The 26,382-nt window shown below is 35.0% G+C and overlaps 1 protein-coding gene across 1 annotated transcript in view; it reads left to right on the top strand.

Moving 5' to 3' along the window:
- Clvs2 (clavesin 2) overlaps positions 1-21,076 on the top strand; it is a 61,269-nt gene extending 40,193 nt beyond the window's left edge. The window contains exons 3-5 of the mRNA XM_027953046.2: positions 5,216-5,326; positions 14,047-14,267; positions 20,989-21,076. Coding sequence (XP_027808847.1) covers positions 5,216-5,326; positions 14,047-14,267; positions 20,989-21,076 — 420 coding nt within the window. The remainder of the gene's footprint in view (positions 1-5,215; positions 5,327-14,046; positions 14,268-20,988) is intronic.
- Positions 21,077-26,382: the final 5,306 nt, after the last annotated feature.

Here is a 26,382-nt window from a genome sequence, read left to right as displayed (position 1 = left end):
AGATACCAGTTGCATCAGCTGCTGCTGTAATCACTTTTAATCTCTATACTAAGATGCACTTTCAGAGATAGTGATGCTGTATATGTTTTATCTCTATGAGCTATTATAAATAAATATTATCACAATTAAGACTGCTATATAGAGTTTCATGCCATCTATATTAAAACTTAACTGAAAAAATTGAAAGCATGTACTGAGATACTTAGAATCTACTTCCTGTCTCTGATGGTAAGGACATCAGTGACTTTTTTATTATGCTTTTTTGTAGTTAACATTTCTACAAAAGAGTTGATTTATGTTTACACTGCAAGAGTCATGAAGGAATAATGCTATATATTTTTATTCTAGTATAACCTTACAGATAGAGCTACAGACTTAAGGTTGTAATTTCTAGGTGATGATTGCTACAATTTATCACTACATGTGCTTTACTATGGATCGTTAGTAGTTGGAAGTAGCAGAGTAGTTTGAAGTGCTTCAAAAAAGTATATGAAAGGAAGAAAAAGAAAAGAACATTCATAGAATCTTGATAGATTTAACTTTGAATGCATGAGTTACACATATAATTCCCTCCTATGTTCATATTAAGAACACTTCTTAACATGACTGCTTTGTTTAGGAATCCTAGACAATCTTATTGTGAAATAAGACTAGAGTTACAGGTTTAATTCTCATGGAAAAGTCCACTTTGCTATCATTTGTGATTATAAACTGTACCTGGATTGTGCCAGAAATTGTTGAGTATTTTTGTTCCCAAACCTGATACAATATGTAATAATATTACTGTAACACATGATTTTTATATTCATCAAACTTAACCCTTACATTTGAATAATGTGGTAGTAGTTCAGATTCTCCAATTTTTGTTCAATTGCTAGATTTTTGAAGCAAATATCTTTGCTATAGATAAATGAATAATTCACTGGTATCTACTCAGTACTGTACACAAGTTTGAGAATCACTGAGCTAAGACTCTTGGCTTAATAGCTTTTATAGCTGGTGTTCATTCAGTTTTGTTCTGGGGATCAAATGCTCATTCAGGAATATATTTTAAAAGCATATTAATTAGTTCTGCTTCAGGCAATGCAGTAAGCTAAAAATTCTTTTAGATCTTCCTGACAATCTACAGGAAAAACGGGAGAGTAGGTGGAGTGTGGACAGCCCAGGAGACAAGGGCCAGTGCAGGGAACCCAGCTTTGGAGGATAGTGGTTGCTTGGGATGTGGGCACTCAGGAGTAGGGATATTGGTGTGTGTGTGTGTGTGTGTGTGTGTGTGTGTGTGTGTGTGGTGAGAGTGAGAGAGAGAGAGAGAGAGAAATATATTTACCCCAATTTAGTGTCTGTAGTACCCATGAAGAAAAGATAGATAATTTGCTTTGATTGACCCTCATTTTAGGATTGTTTGAATTAAAAGTTCATCCTTGGAGAAACTCACATACTGCCTGCTGGGTACTTCTAAATCTCATCTTCTGCCACAGAAGGGTATTTGTTGGAGGTTATCGTCGACACAGGCTTGGAGGAATGCTGACTTACTTTAGAATCTTGGTGGGCTCTTCCTCCATTCATCTAATCATTCAGGCAAGATGACCTATGCATCTAGAGCAAAATTTCTGCTCACGGAAAAAGAAAAAATGTAAATGGGAATGGGCAAGCTAGCCAATGCTTTTGGAAGGTAGAAATTCTGTTGAGGTTTTTCTCACTAATTGCGGGGCACTTTTTCTGTCACTGTCTCCGGTGCAGAGTGGTATGTCTTACGGAGTCAATGATCAGAGTGGTGTATGCTGTTATTTTGTACTATACAGAGCTGTTTAGGACTGGACAACTGCCCATTAAGCCACATTATAAAATTACCTCCATGAACATTTCCACATTTGCAAAGTGGGATTGACAGTGAATAATGGTAGGCTTGTATCTGTGAGGAGTTCTCATTAAGTAACACATACTGTTAGCTATTAGCATTCCTATTCAATTTTGTTCTTTGTAGGTAAGGAAATTGTGGCTCAGAGAAGACATTTTCTTAAATAGTAAATATCAGAATCAATTCTATTCAGCTAAATTCATCTAACTCTGTGCTGGGATACACACGTGCATTTACAAGATGCTGGGAATGTTGCAATGAATCAGGTACTGTGGGGTCAGTAGAGTACACAAAACAGTCATCTCTCTGGATAATTCCAAAACCAGGTAGATGTATTAAAGGTCATAATTGTTCAAAACCTTGTTGGAAGAGCTAGAGCAATGGGAGATTAGGACTGCTCCTGAGCTCTTGGTTTTGAGGTCACATTCCTCCAGAACTCCAGTGGGATTTAGAGGTCTATGAGCTACTATACCCACCTTTGCTGCTGTTGTCCCAAAGCCTTTTACTTCTTAGTGACATCTAGAAAGTGGAAGGTGGGCAGGTCCAGCTCCGGAATTCTGCTAACAATCTCCCAAGAGCTTCTTAGCACCAAGAGGATGGCTGTTGCTCTCCTTGAGCGTTTGAATCTTCCTCAAATATGTCATTGGAGGAACTCTTTCTGTCAGAATTCCACTGCGATATTCATGTTTGACCTTCCAGTCCCTTAACTTCAGGGTTGTACAGCAGGACATGGATTCCAAGCTAAGCATGAGTAGAACATATAGAACACACAGCCTCTGCACTCAAAGAGCCCACATCTGTATGGGACAGAACAACTCCCGCAAGCTATAAAACAGCATGGTGACCACAGGCATGAAGTAGATGCGGGGAAGTGACATGTGATGGAGATGGTGACTGTTCTGTGTACTCTACTGACCCAAGAGTGCCTGATTTATTTTTATATTCCCATATATCATGCTTGGATCACATTGGCATGATTCAGGAAGCAAATATGAAGCTCCACAGAAGCAGGATGGTAAATATTATAAAACCTGGAACATGATTAAAAAAAAAAAAAAAAAAAAGGGAAGACCACAGTGGGGCAAGAAGGAATCAATGATGTTATTTTTGTTTTGAACTTTGATGCTTGAGAGGTGGATTAAGTCAGAATTTTGTAATAGATTTACTTAATTGCAAAGTCAGAGCTTTCCCTGTTCTTTCACTCAGCCCTAGCTGTGATTTGGTACTGATAGAGTCACTGTATATGGAAAAATGTGTACAAGAAAGCCCTTGACTTTGTGTGTAAGTTACATGTATTCTCAACATTTGAGAATCACTGAGCTGGGACTTGGTTTAATAACCTTGATAGTTGGTATTCATTCATTTGTTTAGGGGACCAAATGTTCATTCAAGAATATATTTTAAAAATATTAAGCAGTTTGGCTTCAGGCAATGCAGTAGGCTAAAAATTCTCAGAGGTCTTCCTGTCATGAAGAAGCAGTGTTGGTTATATAGCAACAAGATATTTCCAGATGTATTATTGAACTCTCAGAACATGAGAAAAGTCCTCTGGGCCAAGGATCACATGAAAATCTCTAGGAAAAACAGGAGAGTAGATGAAGCGGGGACAGGTAAGAAGGCAAGCACAATACTGGGGAGTGGGATGCTCATTAGCAGGAAGTAGGCTTGGAAACCTTGAAGACGGGGACAGGACATGAGAGTTCACATTCCTCTAGGTGCTTTTCCTTTGAGAAAAGGTTTTGAGAGAAAGCCTTGGGTGGACAGGAAAACTTCAAAGAAATCACTAGGTCTTTCTTTTATCTAGGTGGAAAACGAATAATATCCATAAAACTAATGATGATGATCAGTCTCCCCTGGTTATCTGAGGCCATAATAGCCTTAAAATTGCCTGAAATTTTCTATATAATGCAGTCAGAGAAATTATAGGATGAGAAACTAAATTATAACCATATAGGTTGCTAATGTCTTATGTATAGTAGGAGATAAAACGGATCTTGTCTGGAGAAAGGATTCCTTAAGCCAGCTGCATCAGGTCACCTGATAATTAATATTAGCCACTGTGAGTCCTCCATCAACAAGACATCTTGAAAACAGTCACTAGAGACAGAAAATAATTAAGACTCTCAAGGATTCCAAAATAATATAACATGTTCAAAATGTTTGTTATAAAAGTGTTACTTATGATGAAAGTAATAAAAATGAGCAAAGACAAATACTAGCAAATTAGTCATATGAGAATCTATTTTATATTTATGAGATTGGCAATAATTGAAAGATAGACTATATCAGATATGATATGGGGGAAAACTGGAACTATCTTACAATTCTATGGAAAGGAGGGATATAAATTGATAGAACTTCTTACTGATTTTGTAAAGCTGAAATATACACACACACACTATGACTCATTTAAATAGATCATTTAAATTAAAAAATACCCATATTTTTGCCAGTTATTATAATCCCACTTTGAGACAGTTCTGGTGATTTAGTGTTTTTTGAGAAGACTTTTGCAGTCAGTTCAGTGTGGAAATTGGAGCTGGTAGCAACACCTAAGTGCACTGATGTGGCATCCTTAGCATAGCTACTTGCAGTATCAAAGGTTGCAGTTGATGTGCCCTAGGAATTCCCTTCACATTGTGCAGGAGGTAGGGACACACCCATTAGTTATAAGTAGGAAGAAAATACCTCTGTTCATCACTTCAGATTCAAATGTACACTGTGTCATTTCTTGCTGAAGGAGGCTGGCTTTAGCAGAGACCCATTATCCCCCAGTGAGATCAGCTCAGAAGGTTTTTACTTTCATTTAATCTAATGAAATATATCCTCAGATTTTCTACAGTACAACTCTAGGCTTTTGTTTTGCTTAAGCGTGATTTCTTTTATGTAGTTGAAATAAAGAAAGGACAATTTTTATAATATAGTTTATAAATAGTAAGAGAAAAAATAATAAAGTGATTTTTTGATAACTGGTAGCATATATATTGTAAATGACTACATTTAAATTTAATAAAGCATTTTAATTTAAATAAATTTCATTATAAATAATTTAGGTAAAATATTTATATAACATACATTCATTATTTGACATATCTCTCATACTTTTGTTTATGTTTCTGGGACTAAATTGACAGCAGTTAGTGGTGAAATTCTTTTCAACAACTTATTCTTGAGAAGGGTTTGCTTTCTTATAAAGTGGTTCAGTTTCAGCACAAGAGTTACAATGTAGGAAGGCTCTTCCTTCTTAGCTGCACAGATGATCTCATTTTAGTATGTGGAATAACAAATTTGACCTTTCCTAAACCTTTTCAGCATGTTAAAGCATGTCTTGACTTTGTTTCCTCCATGTTCTTCTAGGATAGTTTCCCAGCACGATTTGGAGGAATTCATTTTGTCAATCAACCTTGGTACATCCATGCCCTGTACACTGTGATTCGGCCTTTCCTGAAGGAGAAAACTCGGAAAAGGGTAGGTTGCTTTCTTTGTTTTTAAATCTGCCCCATGTAATGAGTTGTGATACACATTACATGTGTATTATATTGGCCATGCTGAAATGGGTTTCTAGGTTGTCATATAAATATTTAGCATAGAAAGCATCTTAAAATTCTTATAGACCTTGTAATTCTCAATGCTGCATTTGTGAATGAAACATTAAAAAACAAGCTTTCCTACTTTCTTGTACTATAAGAGGACATATTAGCACATTCATTACACATGAAAGCCTCAGTGTAAAGTTCAAAAGAATTTTTGCCAAGTAACTACATTAATATTGCTGTACTTAATTTCAGGCGAGGTCTACAGAGTATAAAATAGTATTTGCTGGTAAATGGGTGTTTGTTATATTATAATATGCACTGAAATAAATATAATAAATTTTGCAATATCTGATATAATTTTGTAATAATTATCATGATCAATCACACATTTTAAAAAGAATGATAATATTTAGACATTTTAATGTTTCTTTAAATTACATGTTACTTGCTTGAAGATTTAGTTTTATCTAACATGAGATAATTAAAGCACATAACAACAAAATCATTTTTCTAAGACTAAGATAATAATTTATTTAAAGCATTTAGAACACTGCACAGTATATAATACATACTAATATGTTTATCATTATTAATAAATACAGATTTTAAAATGCCTTTTAGTACATGTTCTTTCATTCAATTTTTGCAACAGCTCTGAATATGTACATTTTAAAAATATTGGCCAACTATTTATTTATTTTTCCAAATCATGTATACATTATATAATATTCAAATCAGAAGAAGCATACATATCTCTTCAAATATTTATTAATTTTTTGTAGTGAAAATATTCAAAATCACTTCTTCTGGCTGTTTTGAAATACAAAACTCATTATTCTTATTTATTGGCACCCTTCTGTAACTGATTTTTCTTATCAAACTATAATAATGCTCATAAACCAACCTTCTTCCATCTCTATCTTCCCAGCCTCTGGTAACTACTATTCTACTCTCAACTCTGAAAAGTTAATTTAGTAAATTGCATCTTCTACTGCAGAGCTAAAGAAATGAAATGTTTGGGATGGATAAGTAAGGGTCTTACTCATCTACACAGCTGTAAAGTTGTAGAGCTAATAAGAAAACCCAAATCACCCAACTCCATATTTAGACCTATTCCTACCTCTTTGTGCGTATCCATGTCCCAATGATTAGTTGCACAGGAAAATATACTTACTTCTAGACCAATTATGAGAAGATAAGTCTCCCTGTTTGTCAAATGACCGAGAAGGTGCTTCAGGTATTTCAGTGTTGCAGAGCCCTCATTTTGAGTGTGAATGTGCAGTAATTATGGGTTCATATCAAACATTAGTGAACAGAGAGCTTACTGTGTATGAATTTGTTGAAAACATTTCAATTATAATTTACATTAAGAATTGTTTCTACCACCAAGAATCAAATTATTGGTATTTTGAAATTCAGAAAGTATGTTGAAGTGCCTCACAAATGCTCTTTCAAGGTTGTTCTAAGAAAGAGTGATCAGGTTATCCAAAGCACCTGCTGGGGCTTTTAGTACAAAGTATTCTAGTCAGTACTTATGTAGTGTTCACTCTGTGTCACATGCTGTTCTCAACTTTACATATGTTAACTCATTTATTTTTGTAACAAAGTTTTAGGGTAAGAATTGTTATTTTTCTCATTTCATACATAAGAAAATGAGGCATAGAAGATTAAGCAATTTGCTGTGAATCACAGCTAGTAGGTAGCAGAATTGGATATCTGGATTTATGGGGAATAGTTACAGGCAGAGGGGATTGTGAGAGTAAACACACGTCTAGTTGTCTAATGCATTTGGCAAATAACAAGAGGACCAGAAAAGCTGGAGCAGAATTAACTGTGGGGGATGGTGATACAGAATGGATAGGAGGTACTATGGTGCACCAGATCATATATGGCCACGTTGCCCATTGCATCAGATCATATATGGCCATGTAGCTAATTGCAAGGATCTGGACTTTCAGAGTGAAATGGGAAATACTTCAAGGGTTTTGACTACAGGGGTGACTTTTTTGGACATAATTTTAACATGATCCTGCAATATTAAAAGGAAAAAATCAAAATCACTGAAAAAGTTCAAGTTTAGAAAACTAGGAAAGCAACATGTTTGGGGGTTTTGTGATTGAATTTGACAATTTTAGCAGTGCTTAGAAGACTACATTTCTGGTACTATTCTGGATGGAAATGAGGTATCCAAAATTTACCATTTTAATTAAAATTATATGACTTGGAAATTTTCATATAAAAATAATTATAGGTTAAATGCCTTTAATTTGTACTTATAAAGTCAATGCATAATGCAAAGCTATTATTACATTTCTTAATGGAATTACAAATGACTCAGCATTACAATATTACTTAACACTTCACACTTGAGATGCTATAAATCTGTGTTCTGAAAAAGTGGTGAAAGAAAACCTAAAGAAGAATTGTGACCCTTTTCCCATAAACTCAGGTATGTTAAAAACATCTAGTTCTTCATTTTATCAAATTAAATAAAATCTGAGTTTGATCCTCCAATATGGTGGGATGATAATAATATTAATCTTTGGTGTTATAAGTCCCTTCTCAAATTCGAGACCAGGATCTGGAATCTTTCACACCAAACTTCTCCTCCATTATAACCACTTCCGACATCCCCACTGATCAAGCCAATATTTGTTTCTGGAACTAAGATTTCCTTCTGCTCTTAAATTGTCTGTTAAAGAGGTACATCCCAGTTCAAGTTGGAAACCAAGGGCTCAGCTTCAACCCACAACTAGCACTCTTCACTCAGCCATAGCTGTGGCCTTGTTACTTTCCAAGAGTTGACAGGAAACAGGTTTTCTCAATAGTTGGCACACATTTCTATTTCTTCTTCAATATGGTGAACCCCTTTTTCTGTTGCTTGTTGATTCTCAAAAGTTTTTCACCCTCTTCCTTTCTAGCACAATCTCTTTAATGGCATAGTGTAGGAAATCAAAATAGTACTGAAAGTATTATTCAATTTAATTCTTAAAATTGGCAAAGAAGCGAACAGGACCAGATTTCTTGCTTGAAATGGAAAAAAAAAAAACAGCATAAGAAAAAAGAAACAGTAAAACAAAGTTTGTTACTACACAAAATTTTTCAAAGAAAAAGAAAGAAAGAAAGAAGTCTAAGGGCAAAAATTTACCAGTTAGGCAATTGCAGTGCATCCTTTTTGCTGAGTCCAGATGAGCTAGTCACATTTAACCTTTTTCCATAAACTCAGGTAAATTCAAAAAGAGCATCTTCATATGATATGCATTTTTCAACAAATTTAGGATTTGTAGAAACAATGGTATTGTTTTTCTATAAATCTTCAAAGTAGCATCTTCATAATGTAAATAAATCATATCATACATGGAAGATGCTATAAAAACATGGTGTAGAAAAAGTGGGTAATCCTTTCCAGGTTGGGCAAGGCTATAATGTTAAACAGTCGATTTTCAAACAAAGATGAGGTTGTGGAACAATAAGCTGTGGCAACATTTGCAGACAGAAATCTCCAGGCAGAACAAAGATCCATTGCAAATGCCCTGAGGCACTATGTCCCTATGGGGAGTGAGAATTAGATGTTTTCAGAGAAGTTGTTCTTACAGAGTCTTACAGCGTTTACTCAGAGAAAGAAGTCAGTGGGAATTGTGAGTGGAATGATATTGTCCTACTTATATTTTCATATGGACTCTGCCATCTTCAGAATGGAGAGAAGTTGGATAAGCACAAGCGGGAGAATTGATCAGGAGGCTAATGCAGTAATACAATTTACAAGATGATAGTAATTCGAGTCATTGTTATAGGGATGGACTTGGTAACAGTGATTGTATTCAGGGTACATTTTGAAAACAGCACCAAAAAGATTAGCTGACAGATAATAAGAGGAGTAAAGGATGAATCAAAGGCTTTGGTTTGAGAAGCTCTAAAAGGATAGTCATACCATTAACTGATATTGAAAATAGGGAGAAGATCTGGGAGGAAATTTATGAGTTCAATTTTGGAATTGTTAAATTTGAGGACCCCATTAAACATTTAAATGAGGATATCAAGTAGAGTGGAAATTCAGATATGGAGTTCAAGGAAGAGTTCTGGATTCCAGACGTCTTTTTAGTATATGGACAATATTGTAAAGCTGCTGACTGAAAGAAATGGATTGAATGAGAACACCAAAGAGGGAGCATGGTTTAAAAAGATAATAGCTCCAAGAACTGAGACCTGGAACTCTCCAATGTTAAAATTTTGGAAGAGTAAGAAAAGTCTAGCAAGGTAGGACACTGGAAGGAAATGTTTTAGCCAAGAGATCTTATTAAGGAAGTCAGTTCCTAAGCTGACATGGAAGAGATTTGGGCCTACTTTTTCCTCTATCAGTCACAGGGTCTCTGTTCTAGTGACTCAGTTCTTGATTCACTTTGAGTTAAGTTTGTGCAAGGTGAGAAGGGTTTAATTTCATTTTGTTACATATGGATTTTCAGTTTTCCCAGCATTATTTGCTGAAGAGTCTATCTTTTCTCCAACGTATGTCAAGGACACTGTTTTCTAGTATGAAACAACTATATTTATGTGGGTTTGTCTCTGAGTCTTCTATTTTGTACCATTGGTCTATGTATCTGTTTTGGTGCCAATACCATCCATTTTTTGTTACTGTGGCTCTATGTGTAGTATAATTTAAGGTCTGGTATTGTGATGCCTCCTGTTTCACTTTTCTTGCTAAGGAAAACTTTGGCTATTCTGGGTCTCTTATTTTTCCAAATGAATTTCATGATTACTTTTTCTAGTTCTGCAAAGAATGTTACTAGGATTTTAAAAGGAATTGCTTTAAATCTGTGTAACGCTTTTGGTAGTACGGACATTTGACAATAAAAATTCTGCCAATCCAAGGACATGGGAGATTTTTCCATCTTCTAAGGCATTCTTCAGTTTCTTTCTTTATTTTTCTGAAGTTTTAATTATAGATGTTTTTCTCCTCTTTTGTTAAATTGATTTCCCAAATATTTTTTGAGGTTATTGTGAATGGGGTAGTTTTCCTAATTTCTCTTTCAGTGGATTTATCACTGGTGTATAGGAATGCAATTGATTTATGGGTATTAATTTTATATTCTGCTAACTTGTTGAATTCACTATTAGTTCCTGAAGTTTTCTGGTGGAATTTTTTGGATCTTCTAAATATAGAATCATATCATTAGCAAATAGTTATAGTTTGAGTTATTCTTTTCCTATTCGTATCCCTTTAATTTCTTTCTTCTGTCTAATTGCTCTGGTTAGAGTCTCAAGGATGATGTTGCATAAAAGTGGTGAAAGAGGGCATCTTTGTCTTGTTTCCATTTTTAGAGGGCATGTTTTCGATTTTTCTCCATTTAGAATGATGTTGGCCTTGGGTTTAGCATAGATACCTTTTACAAAGTTGTACTACAAAGTTCCTACTATCCCTAGTTTTTCTAGTGTTTTAAGCTTGAAGGAGTGCTGTATTTTGTCAAATGCTTTCTCAGCATCTATTGAGATGATTATATGATTCTGACTCACAATGCCCACGAAGTAAAATCAAGAATCAATAAATGGGATGAATCAAACAAAAAGGTTCTTTACAGCAAAGAAAACAATCAATAACGTAAAGAGAGAGCCTACAGAATGAGAGAAAATCTGACCCACATGAACTTCAGATAGAGCATTGAACTCCAGGATATAAAAAGAACTCAAAAAACTTAACACACACACACACACACACACACACACATACACACACACCAAATAACCCAATCAATAAATTAGCTAAAGAACTAACAGACACTTCAACAGAAGAAGAAATACAATTGATTAACAAATATATGAAAAGTGTTCAACATCTCTAGCAATTAGAGAAAAGCAACAAAACTACACTGAGATTTTATCTCACTGTAGTCAGAATGGCAATTATTAAGAATACAAGTGATAATAACTGTTGGTAAGAATGTGGGGGAAAAGGTACATTCATACATTGCTGGTGGGACTGCAAATTGTTGCAACTACTATAGAAATCAATATGTAGGTTCCTCAGAAAACTTGGAATGAAACCATAATTTAACCCAGTTATCCCACTCCTTGATTTATACCTAAAGGGCTTAAAATAAGCATATACAGTGACTCAGCCACATCAATGTTTATAGCAGCTCAATTCACAATAGCTAAACAATGAAACCAACCTAGATGCCCTTCAACAGATGAATGGATAAAGAAAATGTGGTATATGTACACAATGGGATATTGCTCAGCCTTAAAAGAAAAATGAAATTATGGCATTTGGTGGTAAATTAATGGAGCTAGATAATATTATTCCAAGTGAAATAAGCCAAACCCAAAGAACCAAAGGTCAAATATTTTCTCTGATATGCAGATTCTAATTCACAATAAGGAGATGGGGCTAGGGAAGCATAGAGATACTTTGGATTAGACGGAGAAGAGTACAGAGAGGACATGGGGTATGAAGGTTGGAAGGACAGTGGGATGAATCAGACATTATTACCGTATGTGTATATATGACTATACCCCAGGTGTGGTTCTACATCATGTACAATCAGAAGAATGAAAAGTTATATTCCATTTGTGTATGATGTGTCAAAATGCATTCTACGGTCATCTATAACTACTTAGACTTGAGGACGGAATGCTGTATTTAGCAATTAGCAGGATCTTGACAGAAGCTATATTCATACAGTGGTAAGGGACAAAACTTGTTTGGATTGGATTTAGGAAAAATTGGAAGAGAGTATTTGGGCAATGAACAGACAACTCCTTTGGAGTGTTCTGCAACATAGGGAAGGAGAGATGTAGGGTAACAACTGCAGATGGGTACAGAGCCAAGAGAGGTTTTACATGACTGCATGGGGTATAGTGGAGTTAGCTTGTTTTTCTTTCAGATGGGAAAGATCCAGTAGAGAGAGGAAATTTGTGATGTGAGAGAGAGAAACAGATAAGACAGACTTGGGAGAAGTATAGCTGAGTGGGGGATGGATTATGGATTTTAGTGCGCATGTGGAAAGTTTGGCCTTGGTGGGGTTTATCCCCCACATTGTACCAGCAGTGAAGGCAGAGTACATGGACACAGATGCTGCTGGTTGGATCTCCTCTGGTTGGCCTATTTTCTCAGTGTAAGTGTAAGCAAGGGCAAAGCTGAGAGGGTTTCTGAGGGAGGAGATAGCAGAGTGTTAGGGAAGAGAAAGGAAGTCAGTGTGCTAGGATTATTTTACTGTTCTAAGGATTTAAAAAAAATTATTTTATCATAACTCTTGCATGACTTGAAGGAAGAAATGCACTTGATTAAAAAAATCTTACATATCTAATAAAATAACAGTTTCAGGTGCTTTCTTGGGAAAATTCTTTTCATTTCTGATAAGAGGAACCTGGGGTGGGGGTAGAGAGAGAAGAATATTATTTTCCTGGAAATAAATATTGTCTCTTGTGCTCAAAGACTGGAACAGGAAAGTGTGAAGTTTGCAATTAACTCGGTGTTATCTGGGCAGATGGTACCTTCCACCACTGTAGGTCCCCAGCATCGTGTATTATAGCTGCTGCTTGCTTTTATTGCTTTGGCCAGTGACCTGCTGTTTTCTGTTTTACTCTTTCATAATTCATTTTAAATGCTTGGTAACTGTTGATTCCCATCTCTCTGATTTTATTTAATGTTGTAGACTAATCTTTCTTTGTTGTCCTATGTATTTACTTCTGCGGATTCTAAAATTACAAAAAGCAAATACTAATGTGCTACCCTGTTTATCTTGAACCTGAAATATGAAACTATGATGTAAATTATCAACTATCATTCTTAAATATTACATAAATTTATATGAATGACAATAATGCTATACCAGAGAAGTTAAAATGAAAAAAAGAAAGGGGTAGCAAAATCACGGAGAAATAAATCTTCAATATGTGACTTGATAAGTCTTCCATTTAATAAATGAGCACTTTGTAGACAATAATACCAATAATTAATGTTTACATACAATGCTGCATTTTCAACCCATTGTTGGGCTTTCTGTTTGGACAATAAATATGGAAATCTCTAGAAGAGGGGATGCTGGCAGCGTTGCAGAACATACATCCCTTGGGACAAGAACCTCACTCAGCCTTTCATTATGAGGATACTAATCTACTTCTTTTATTTACAGCACCTTCTTTGCATTATAAAGCAGTAATTTTGTGGTTACAGTATTCTTGTTTTTATTGATGATAAAGAGAAAGCCATACTGGAGACAGCTTCTGGGCTTAATAATTCAGATAGACTCTGTAATTGATGAGTCCCTCATGAGCAGGGTCTGTTCTAACAGCATTCATTGTGCGAATCACCAGGCTTGCACAGCCAATATCAGGACTGTGTGCAGATCAGCACAGACATCTTATTCTGCCCGTGCCCTGGACTATGAAGCAGAAAACCTTATTTGTGGTTCTAGCTTTTTAGGCATTCATTATCTGATCTTCCAGAAACTACCTAACAGTCCTGAACCTCAGGATTTTATATGAAATATTAGAACAGTAGTAGCAGCCTTACCTGTTTCAAAGAGGAGATGAGAGGTTTAAATATTTTAACAGACATGGGAGAGTCTTATATTTTCTTTTCCCATCTTCTCTTCTTCCCCAGAGCATTTGGAATGGTATTTAATTTTCTATCACCCTTTTCTTGCTCCTTAGATATTTCTGCACGGTAACAATCTGAACAGTCTACACCAACTAATTCATCCTGAGATCCTGCCCTCTGAGTTTGGAGGAATGCTGCCCCCTTATGACATGGGAACATGGGCAAGAACACTGCTAGACCACGAGTATGACGATGACAGTGAGTACAACGTGGACTCCTACAGCATGCCTGTGAAGGAAGTAGACAAGGAGCTCTCCCCAAAGTCCATGAAGAGGTATGTGGGAGGTGACTGGGAGGTGATCTGGGGCTGGGTTGGGGAGGCATCCTAAGTCTATCTCCAAGTTTTATACAGTTTTCCTATATGTATATATTTCTTTGGTAATTTTAAAACCTTGCATGTCCCCATGATTGGATGTTCAGTAATTTTAAGTCAAAGACAAATTCTTTTTTTTTTTTTCAGTGAGAACATTTAATATTGACTCTCTTGAATTTTAAATCAAAGATAAAGTCTTTTGTTTTTAGTGAGAACATTTAATATTTATTCTCTTAGCAGTTTTCAAATATAAAGCACATTACTATTAACTAAGTCCCCATACTATACAGTAGATCTCCAGAACTTATTCTTCCACTCTAACTGAAAGTTTGTCCTCTTTGACCAATGCCTCCCTGTTTATCCTATGATCCCTTCCTAACTGCTGGCAACCACATTCTGCTCTGTAAAGGGATGAGTTGAGGTATCTTAGATTCCCCCTGTAAGTGAGATCATATAGAATTTGTCCACCATAAATACATTCAATTATTATCTGTTGGTTTAAAAAAGGTCAAGTCATTCAAGGTAACCTCAACTTAGTGGGTTTTTTTTGTTTGTTTGTTTGTTTTCAGATTCATAGACAAATCTAGCAGGACTCTTAGAAATCACCAAATCCAGTAATTTTCAAATGATACCCTGAGGAATCCAGGCTTTTGATGGGGTACCTCAGGCCAGCAGGGGGTGTGAGGAGAGTACCCATTTCCCCTGTAGTGCTAGCAACTTTCTTAGCTAATATAATGGACTTGTAAGATTTCCTTTGAAGAAAAGCACCACACAGAGACTCACAGATGCACATGTAGACAGACATGTCATGCACACACATACACACACTTCAATTCAGACACTAGGTTCAAAGTTTATGCTACATTTTCAGTATCTTTTCCAAGTCTTTGTCTAATGATCTAATATTTCCTGTGCCAAGCATTCTATTTCTTTACAGGTTTGATCTTTATAAAGTTCACTGTTGAATCACTTGCTTTGGCTCATGGTACTTTTATGTCTGCTTTCTTTCAATCAGTGGATGAGGGAGTCAAAGACACAAATGCACACATATGCATAACTGGTTCTGAGTTTGCATCCTGTGGCAAAAAAAAAAAAAAAAAAAAAAAGACATCTAAGTCATGCATGTAACAAATCAACTCAGGAGGCTGAGGTAGGAGGATGGCAAATTCAGGACCAACCTAGACAATTTAGTGAAATCCTGTCACTCACACACACACAAAAAATTAAATTAATTTAAATTAAAAGGGTGGAGATATATTGCAGTTGTAGTATGCCCCTGTGCTCAGTGTTTCCATCCACCCCCACCACACACACACAAATGCCTAATGTTTAGGCTTCTCCATACTACACCAGCTCAGAGTAAAATACAATAATGGTAACAAATATTATTTCTCTGGCTCACTTCCCACCCACAGAAATAATGGAAATTGCAGCTCCAGCAAGACTTTTTTTCACTAGTTCAAGTAGGACCCAATGACATATCACTTGTCATGCCAAACCATGTCCTGTGTACTTTTTGATGGAAGTCTGCTTTGGTAGCATGCCTGGTCCTTAAGGCCAGTCTCTTTCATGATATTGCTTTTGTGTGTGTATGTGAGAACTTTCCCTCTGCAGACCTTGAAGTAAATGGAAAGGTTAGAAACTTCACCTGCTATAATTTCCCCACTAGTTAAAAAACTTGTATTTAAACCAACCCTTCACTTCTCAACTCTCTTCTCTTAGAATAGCATTTCCTGATTTCAGAGCTATGCTCTCCTAATCTAAAAAGTTTATTGATGGGATCTCAAAGGATTCTGTTAAGAGTGTGCATATGTATCAATGAGTATGTATACACATGAGCATTTTATTTTTCTGGAGAGAAAACATAAGCTTTATCAAATTTTCAAAGAACTTTCATAAGCAAAAATTCTTAAAAGTAATTATCTGTGAATAGCTCCCTTCTAATAAAAGTAATTATAATAATAATCATTGTTATACTCTATCATTCACTCTGTACTTACCATAAGTGAGACTTACATATTTTTTCACATTAATTTACTTAATCCTCATAGCAATCCTATTACTCAGATATTTTATCCTCAATGTAACATATTCTATATTTAGCAGAGCAAGGCTCGAACCTATGAGGAATACTGTCTTTCTTCTTGATGACATAAAGCTTTTCTACCCCTTCATGACAGCATGGCACCAGCTCCCTCTCTTTGGAACTGAGCTATATAATGATTTAGAGACAGGTGTCATGTATGCCCCCTACCTTTATCCTTTCCCAGTTAATAAAGTCCTTTTCCTTTGTCCATTTGTCCTGTGACATGCACTGTTGTGGACCATTGCGTGAGCCTGCTTCTCTCTTTATCCCACAATAGCACCCACGCCTACACTCTGCTCACCTGCACCCCTCCCTCCAAACCTTTCCTAACTGCTCTTTTAGGCCCCATTTACTACCCACATGGCAATTTAAAAATCTTTTAAAAAGATAATTCAGATCTTTTCATATTTCTGACTTAAATTTTAAATGACTGCTTATTATGTGATGAATAAAATCAACTCCATATTGTGGCTAACAGTGCTCTGTGATCTGCCCCTGCCTTCCTTTCTTCTCTCGTTTAGCAAACCTACATTTCCTACCTTTCAGATCCCTAGGCTCCTATCTCTTCCTTCAGCCTCTTCAGCTTATTCCTATTAGGGAGTTTTGCCCTTGTCACTGCTGCCTGAAATGATCTTTTCCTGCATCCTCAAATGGCTGGTCCCAGTCAGAGGTCACCTCCTCCAGTCTTTGGTCTTTCTCTGATACCTGGTCTTGGTTATCTGTATTTGCATCCAATTCTAGTTACAATCTATTAATTTCCTGCATTTATTTTATTGTATTTTTTTGCAGCATTAGGTTTGTGAAATGACTGATTTTATCTAATTTGATATCCAGTCCCCCAGTGTAAGCTTAATGGAGTCATGGTGGCTTTGTCTATCCTATTTTCTTTGGATAGGACTCCCCAGTGTCTGGAGGAAAGAGTTGCTTATAGCAAATGCTCACTAAATTCCAGTCGGGTAAAGGAAGGAGTACTTCTGTCTGTCAGTGGTTATATTTAAGTTCAGTATTCAAACTGAATAGGTGACATCTGACCTTAGTGTCACCACAGGCCTTGAGGTTCCAGAATTCTGGCTCCCAGTGTGGGTCTCCTTGGCATCTTCTGTTGCTTTCACTGTTTCTCAGGTGGCCACAGCACACTGTCAACTCTTAATGTCCTTTGTGAAACTGGGAAGTGCCTTTTTTATCAAGTCATCTCCTAATTCTTTTTCTATATTTAGATTTTTTTCCCCAAAAAAATCCTTTTAATTGATTAGCACCATCTTGTTAGAGTTGGCTTAGTTTATCCACCTTCTGAAGTTACTCTGGATCCTGATTCTCTTCTCCAAGTAATTAGGTCATTTTGTCCCCTGCAGACTTGGCTTACAGCACATTCATTGCCCCAATCCTGTGTCTTCCTTCTCACAGGGGCTGATTAGACTTTTAGATGTCCTTCAGTGTAGGTTTTATAATCCTGTTGGCAAAATCCTGAAGAATGGCATTATGAAAGTTGTTTCATTTGATTTTCTTGTTCTTTGTGTCAGGACTTGCAGTTCTCAGTCAAGGATAGGAGGGGATTGCCTCTGAGTTTCCCTCTAACTCCCCTTGTCCTTTTGTCTTTTCAGTTTTATATTATCCTTAGGTTGAGAAGGAATAAATAATTCTATTACCAAAGGTTGTTTGTAATTATTCCTTTGGGTATATTTATCCAGACACATAAAAAGACGAACTTGTCCTCCTGTGCACATTTGCAGAGGAAGAGAACAATTATGTGAAAAGATACCAAGTTCTCTAGATTTTTGAGTGTTTTAGATCTAGGAAGTCTCTTTAACCTTGTGTACCCAATGCTTGGGATAGTGCCTGGCATAGAACAGTTGCAGTGAGTACTTATATTCATATGGTCATGTGATATGAGCTTCTGATTTTATTGAATGGTATCAAACATTTATTATTACTACATGCCAAAACTTTTTCTATTGACTTGTGTATGGGGACTCGTCCCTTGAAGCAGCTAATAAAGTAGTCCTGTCCCCATTTTATTAAAGAGAACAGAACACAGGAAAGGTACATGCCTTCCATATGCTGCCTAATTATAGAGAAGCAATGTTAATTTCAGTACTTGGGCAACAGTGTTCCATTAGCCATTTCCTTAAGCACTATTGTAAAAATTTGTGCTGGGCTTATGCATTATTGTGTCGGGTCCTCACTATACTTATTTAATGTAAAGGATCTTTTCCCCATTTTGCAAACAAGAGAACAAAGTTCTTAGGATGTTTAAATTGTCTTCCTGTGATCACAGAGCTAGGAAGTTGTTACAATTGAAATTTACCTCTCTCCAAATTCTAACCTCTTAAGCATTTTGGTATAGCACAATATTGTGGATGCACAATGAATGAATAAATGAGTATTTGACAACCAAATTTAAATTATTGGATATTTATTCATTGAAAGGACAGTATGGGCTGTGTGGGGACTCCTGAGATATTATAAGTCAATGGTAGGCAGCTCTCTCACTGCAGCTAGAATAAACCTATTCATTAACTGATACCACAAAAACTATCTTCCTCTTCCACATGAAAAAAAAAGTAAAAATAAAAACAAATCTAGTCTAAATAACAGTATACATGGGGCAACTAAATACCAGAAAAATATTTTAATTGCAAACCATTACTGTGTGGCTTTATTCCCTCTTGCTGAGGAATTGTTCTACTTTAGAAGCAGCATTCATTAACCAACAATTTTGTTATCTGGAAGTCATGAAGAAAGCAAGCTAGGAACTTAAGTTCAAGTGTGATATAATTTAAAATATTTTGTTAAAATTGCCATAACTTTTAATAATATTTTTTAGAAGCCACGATGCATATAGACTTAAAGAATGTGTATATGTGTGTGTGACTTTCTTTATCTGTTGTAACAGAATATGATGGCAGCTGCAAATACTTACCTTGTCTGCATTATGCAGTCTGAATAGCTTTGACATTTACTTATTGATATAATCAATATGGATCTCAACCTTTTAATACATATAACTTAAGGGGATTTTTTAATCTGTTTACTATAAATGCTTTCTTCATTATCCTCATTACTCTTCATTTTGAATACCTAACACTGAAGTTCTTTTAGTATGGAAATCATGTATTAAAGTTGAGATCTTGCTGTTCACGAAACCCTGTGGTGTGCTGTCCTCTCTGTGTTCCTTCTCCTCCTCATCCTTTCTCCTCCTGTCTCATTTTTTCTCTTGAAAACACAAAGACACAAAACTTCAGTCAGTTTTCTTTCTGAGACAAATATCTATCTAATGCCTACTTAATATTCAGATTAAATGCAGAAAATAAGTTAGAAAACAAAACAAACCTCTTTTTTTTAATTAATCCTTTCACCTTTATTTTCATACCCACTTTTGAAACAAATTTAGGTTTACTTAGATGAAGGAGATAATTTGCCAGTTAATCCTATAATTTTTCTTTTTTTTTGATAATTAGTTCCATTGCTGTTCATTTTCATTAGCATGTGTGCTTGTATTTTAGCTTATAGTCTCTCTTTTGGAAAGTTAATGAGGTCTGCTAAGAGGCATATTGCCACAGCAGAAGCCAATTGGCTGGTATGCAGCAGCAGGGGAGAATTCATTACAGAGGAGAATTTTAAAAGGCAGCTGCCTCCTTAATGCTGTGGCTATTAAGAGTGCAGCATCCTGCCACAACTGTAGCATGTTTCACTGATTTTCCTCCTTCCTGCTTTCATGTTGTTTCCTAATGATGAATCAGAATATAATTCCCACCTGCTATCAAAAGCAGGTATAAGTAAGTTTTCAAATTATGTGGTTTCTTAATTATAGTGTGTTGCTTCCTCAACAAGAGTATATATATATATATATATATATATATATATATATATATATGTGTGTGTGTGTTTAAGTTTATATATATATATATACATATATATGTGTATATATATATATACATATATATATATATATATATATATGTATATATATATATATATGTATTCTAAAGTCATTAATCATTTTTTAAAAAGCTTTAAGAGTAAAGCTGATTTTATTGAATATTCTACTGGGAACTGTAACAAAAGCAACATTTGAATTCTGATTTTTTGTTGATATAATCGTTAATGTAAAAATGATGGTTAAGGAAAACACATTCACATTGAATTTGTTTCATAGGTATTTTGAAGGCAGGAATCAAGCCTCCTATCATTTCTATCCATTTTTTAATAACAATCATTTCACTATAGTGTTTTCTCATTCCATTTGAATATATAAGAAAGCATCTGCCCTACATTAGAAATTCTCAGTATCTCAAAAAGGAGACTTGTTCAGTGGTGAAGAGGAGAACGGAGACCTACTATTATCTATTTAGAATCCTTTTCTTCTCACTACTCTACTGAGAGGCCAGAGGGAACTGTTTCCTCACTCTGATACCAAACACCACCATCAGTGTTTCTCTAAATTTGCAACATCCACAGTTCATAAATTCCTTGATGTAGGAGAGGATAATCCACATCCACGGGAGAAGCAATGGCAAAGAAAAGACAGAGAAGAGAATGTCATCAGGTAATTATTTGGTACCAATCACTGACCCTGGCTTTCTATATCCTTTGCAGATCCCAATCAGTAGTGGACCCCACTGTACTAAAGCGCATGGATAAAAACGAGGAAGAAAACATGCAACCTTTGCTTTCTCTGGACTAGTAACTTCTCCACGGATTAGAAATGGAAGGTACTAGTTTTCAGCAACAGGGCTAGCACTGTGGAGGAATTACCAGCTGGAAATCTATTTATTCATGTTAATGTAGCATAATATATAATAAGGCATCAGGCTTTCTCATTTGCCTGAACCATGGGTGCCCTGGGCTGGATTTAAAAAAAAAAAAAAGTCAATAATTTATTCTGTAAGTGCCAAGTTCTTTGTAAATACAATGTAATCTTCATGTCAAGTTTGTAAATTTTAGTAGCGATTTACTTTGGGAAAGATTGACTCAAAAATTGAAGCCAGTGATATGAGCTATAACAAAAAGCAGAAAAGACACATGAAGTATCAAAGGTAACTTAAATGTAGCCCTGTTTCCTATGAAGCCATATTTCTGCTCTCATAGTGAATAGTTTCCTTGTTTGTCTCTGAAACTCAATATTCAAGTATACTTTGGGCACAAGAAACTATAGAAATTATTGTAATTAATGTATTCCTATTTAGTGATATTCACTTCAGACAGAATGTGTCCTAGGACTATCACTGGCTTTGCATTCTGGAGACAGAGAATGACAGATGAGCTGGTGAACTAAACACTTGAACTCTTTCATGTTCATTCCTGGAGTCTTGCAAAAAGATGTCTCCCCACTTAAAGTGTGGAATTTTGAACTGCTGTCTTCACCACGTGTCCTTTATTCAAGACCCCCTCGTTCCCCAATGTGATGTACTTTAAAAATGTTTCCCTTCAAAACTCTTTGGCCAAGAAAATGAAAACCCATATGTGACTAGCATTTTGACATCTAATTTGGAAAACAAAATTTGCCACTTACAAATAAGTGGCTAATTTCTAATTGTTGTGCACTTGTTGAAATATATATATATATATTCACACATACAACATATATATTTTTACTGAGCTCTAATAAATCCTTGATGTGACAGGCTTATAAAATAAATCATGCATATTAATGATGTTAGAGATGTTGCAGATAATTAATTGCCTGGGATACTAACTCTGGAAAATCACCTTCACTGAAGTTAATGAAAATGAGAAATAGTGAAACACACTTTAATGTACCTATATAAGGGACATACAATATACTTTATAATATATTTTGAATATGTGCCACTTTTCTGAAATATGTTTTTCCTTCAAACAATAGGTCTCAACATTGTGTAGGTGAACAAAAAGTAAATTATTTTTTCTCGGTTTTAGTTAGTTGTCATAGAGTTCTTGTATGTCTGCTTTTTTCCCCCAAAAAGATTGAAAGAATATGCTGCAACCAGGTTATAATGAAAGCATGTGAGGGCATCTGAGCATATGATCGTTTAAATCTGTTTTTAAAATCTGTATATTATTTAAAATTTTATTTTCTGAAAGTTTTATGATATAGCAAATTTAAGATCTTATTTTAAATCTCAAACTCCAGCATGAAAAAGCAAGATTTTTATCACCCTTTCAGCATGATCACGATGAATTTTGAGACTGAGAATTTACCATTGATGTGTTCTTTTGAAAGACAAATATCTGCAATAACTGGGAAACCAACATAAGTAAAGGCATGTAATGAATGACCTTTACATACTTCTAGCCAGAAGCTTCAAAAATTCCCCATTATAATTCTACTAAGAATCTTAAAATCAAACCAGTACAACATTCTGCAACATACCAAAACTGTCTGACATTAATAAAAATACATAAATTAACATGAATAAAAGACACTTTAGGAATGGCAGCTTCCTATCAAGAGCAAAAGAATAAGGACTGTCAAGAACTCTACCCACCCTTGTTACAGAGATTAGAATGGTTGGGGGATTCAAAGCTACAGCAATTTTCTAAGAACACAACCCTTTATGTAATTATGTTTCTGTTTACCTGACATACATGCTATAGTTCTGGCTTTGTGTACTACATAAATATGTGGTAGGCAGTATGATCTATTGGAATCCAATAGAAATCAGAGAAGTACAGAAGGGCAATCAACTGTTCTTTCTTATGAATTTCTCTGAATGTGCACCCTTTATTGCCAGTTTTCAGAATTCTACCAGCTTCAGATGTCAACCAGCACAGTCAGCTTCTTTCCCCTGTCATATAGTCAGTGTCATATATAAAAATAACTAGTATCATTTGTACTCTCTCCCTACCCCACGTTGGAAATTTTGCATTGGCATTGCCATGTGTGTGCCTGATCTTGCTCAAATGAGCAATTGAAAGTTGGCTAGTTTGTGTAAAATAGTTAAAAATGAATGAACAAATCGCAGCAATGATGCCTTTTGAAATTGCTATATCTAGTTCAGTCAGTGAGTAAACTCATTTCCCAGCAGTTCTGAAGCTGCTTAGTCAAGGGATTTTCGTTCAACTTTAAAACATTTCCCCTCAGCATCATCTAACTAGTGCTATTTAGGCAATTTTTTCTCCTCATGTGATTTTTTTTTTTTTTTTACATCATGTAGCTATCTACTGTTATATAACCTAGTAAATAAACATCCCTATATTTTTTCACCTTAATTGCAATAGTACCCCATTGATACTCACATTTACACTAGTCTCCTAGTAGTTCTGCCTCTCTACTTTGAGAGCCATAATTCACTCTTTCAATCATCTTGTTACTTGAAAATTGTGGACTTTAAAGAGTTATCACACTTATTTGAATAGTACAGTAGTCCATTTAATTTTTTTTTCTCCTTCTTCTTCTTCTTTTTTTTTTTTTTTTCTTTTCTGTGGTGCTGGGGATCAAAGCCAGTGCCTTGATCACACTAGGCAAGCACTAAAGTCAACAACTCAGCTACCAGCCCACACTCCATCATGTACTTCTTCTCTCAGCTAGACTATACCATCTTTGATTTCTAATTTCTTTCTTCTTCCTTTTTTTTTTTTTTGTACTGGGATTGATCTCAGGGGCACTTGAGCCACATCCTCAGCCCTATTTGTATTTTTTATTTTGAAACAGGGTTTCACTGAGTTGTGTAGCAACTTGCATTTGCTGGGGCTGGCTTTGAACTCATGATTCTCCTATCTCAGCCTCTAGAGCTGCTGGGATTACAGGCAGCTGTGTGCCACTGCATTTTTCTGCCCATAGTTTCAGGGAAGCTGCTTCCAAAACTAATTTAAAAATAAATAATTCTTGTTATCATTCCACCAGTGATATTTGCCTATGTTTTGACTACTATGTTAAAAAATAAGAGGTTATCATAAAAATATACTTTTAAGAACTATGAATAAGTGCCTCTTTAAAAATAATATAAAGCAGTGACACTGGCATCTACATTCTATTTGTACGCTCTTTCAAAAAGTCAATATCTACACCGATATTATAAGGTAAAACAGATAAGAAGGATATTTGAGGACCTGCTTAGAATATCCTCTTACAGTATTAAGTCTGTTGTGTAAGTTCAATAGAGTAACTTTAACCCATGCTATTTACAAAACTAGTACTATGCTAAAATAACACAAAGTATTAAATAGAGTTTTCAAAGCAAGGCTTTGAAGTGGGCATGCATGATTTCTTTCATTTTAATAGTAGTTTGCATAAGTGTAGGCAGAGGCATTTCCTAAGTCTTTTCCTATAAGATTCTTGTTTGCTTCACAGCATTAAAATTCACACATTCATGAACAGGAAACCCAAGCAAGTAGATTCTCTGTAATATTGGTAACTAGGTCACATTGTTAAATCAACATTGAAAGTTTCTGCAGTATTCCTGAGGGAACAGAATTCACTCTATTGCATTAAGATAATGGAGAGTTGTTTTTAGACTATGGGAACAAATTTTTGACTCTTCACAAAAAGAAACCTTTAGAGCCATGGAAATGTGTCTTCAGGCACAGGATTCTTGTGCTTCTACAAACAGTCTAAAGGTTTCTGGATGTATCTGTGGACTTTTAAAGAAGTTGTATCAAGAAAAACCTGGTGAGAGGCTATACACCCTTCTGTTGTTTTATTTAAAGGTCTACTTTCTTTGGTTGGCTGATAATGTCTCTTTGCTTCTTTTTTATTTATTTATTTATTTTTGTTTTTGTTTGTGCATCTATCAACATTTACATAAAAATTTGCTATCAGCCATGGAGGTATTCCAGAAAGAGTCTCAACAAACAAAATCAAATGAGCCAAGTTTGTATGATATCTGAACTTTCATATATGAAAGATTGAAATCAGTAGGCTCATAGGCATATATTCTATTTCGACCTCTTCTACAGATGCAGAGCCTAAAACACAGTAGTGCTTTTTTAATTTGTGAGGGCATTCATTATATCATGCAAGAATAGAAAGATATACAAATGTATCAGAACAAAAGAAGAGGATTGGCTGAATATCCAGGATGAATATAATCTTCAGTAATGGAAAACATTTATTTGTCTTATTTTGTCTCTGTTGAAAAACCAGCTTCTCATATGCTATGGGAACTATTTGGCACTGTTTACTACTTGAAAGCAGTAAATAAGTAGAAATAGAAAAAAAAAAAAAAACTTGACTTTCCAACATTATCAGATCAAAATATTTAAAACTTAGAGAATATTGTCTTTCTTTGAAAACAAGTTCAAGTTTTAATTATATAACTATATTGAGGTTAACCCCACATAAAAGTAATTCTACAAGGTCTGTTCTGTGTAAATAGGAGAATGAATTCCTCAATACTGTTGGAAAAATATAAAATAGCAATTCTGTGTATTGAAACACTCATATAAGGCTTTGAGTTCAATGAAAAAAGGAGTATGAATGGTAATGTCATAAAAAATTATAAACCAAATACTTATAGGTACAAAAAGGCACTTTTAAAGCAAATACTGGAAAATGTCAACAATTTACATGGTATTTGGTCAGTATTTGATTTAGCTTCAAATCTCAATGTAAATATTTCTGTCCTTAATAATATAATTACATCAATACTGTCAGAATTACTATTTGTGGTGAAAGAGATCAACCTAGATTAAAATTGAACTAAATTTTAACAAAACTTTTAAGCATGAACCAATTTCTAACCATTTTGAAAAATTACCATGAACTACAATTGTTATGCATGTCACAGAGATTCAAAGCGTTTGTCTTGTTTCTGATGTATTTTTTCAGGTTTCATGTTTGTTTTTAAAATATATAAAATCTCAAAAGTCAATTTTTTTTAATGTTCAATGGTTCCAGGAAAAAAAACATGTTTAGGAGAAAGTTATACAAGCTTCTGAAGAATATTAAGCACACTATTTATTATTGGGCTCAAATGATGTAACTCTTTATTACTATACACTATTTATGTACTACTATACACTGTTTACTATTTGATCTTTTAAGGAAATTCTTTATTCCAATAGACTATT

The sequence above is a fragment of the Marmota flaviventris genome, chromosome 6, assembly GCF_047511675.1.
Source record: "Marmota flaviventris isolate mMarFla1 chromosome 6, mMarFla1.hap1, whole genome shotgun sequence".
NCBI classification, from domain to species: Eukaryota; Metazoa; Chordata; class Mammalia; order Rodentia; family Sciuridae; genus Marmota; species Marmota flaviventris.
Note: the sequence above shows the minus strand (reverse complement) of the source record. Positions and strands in the feature narration are given on the sequence as shown.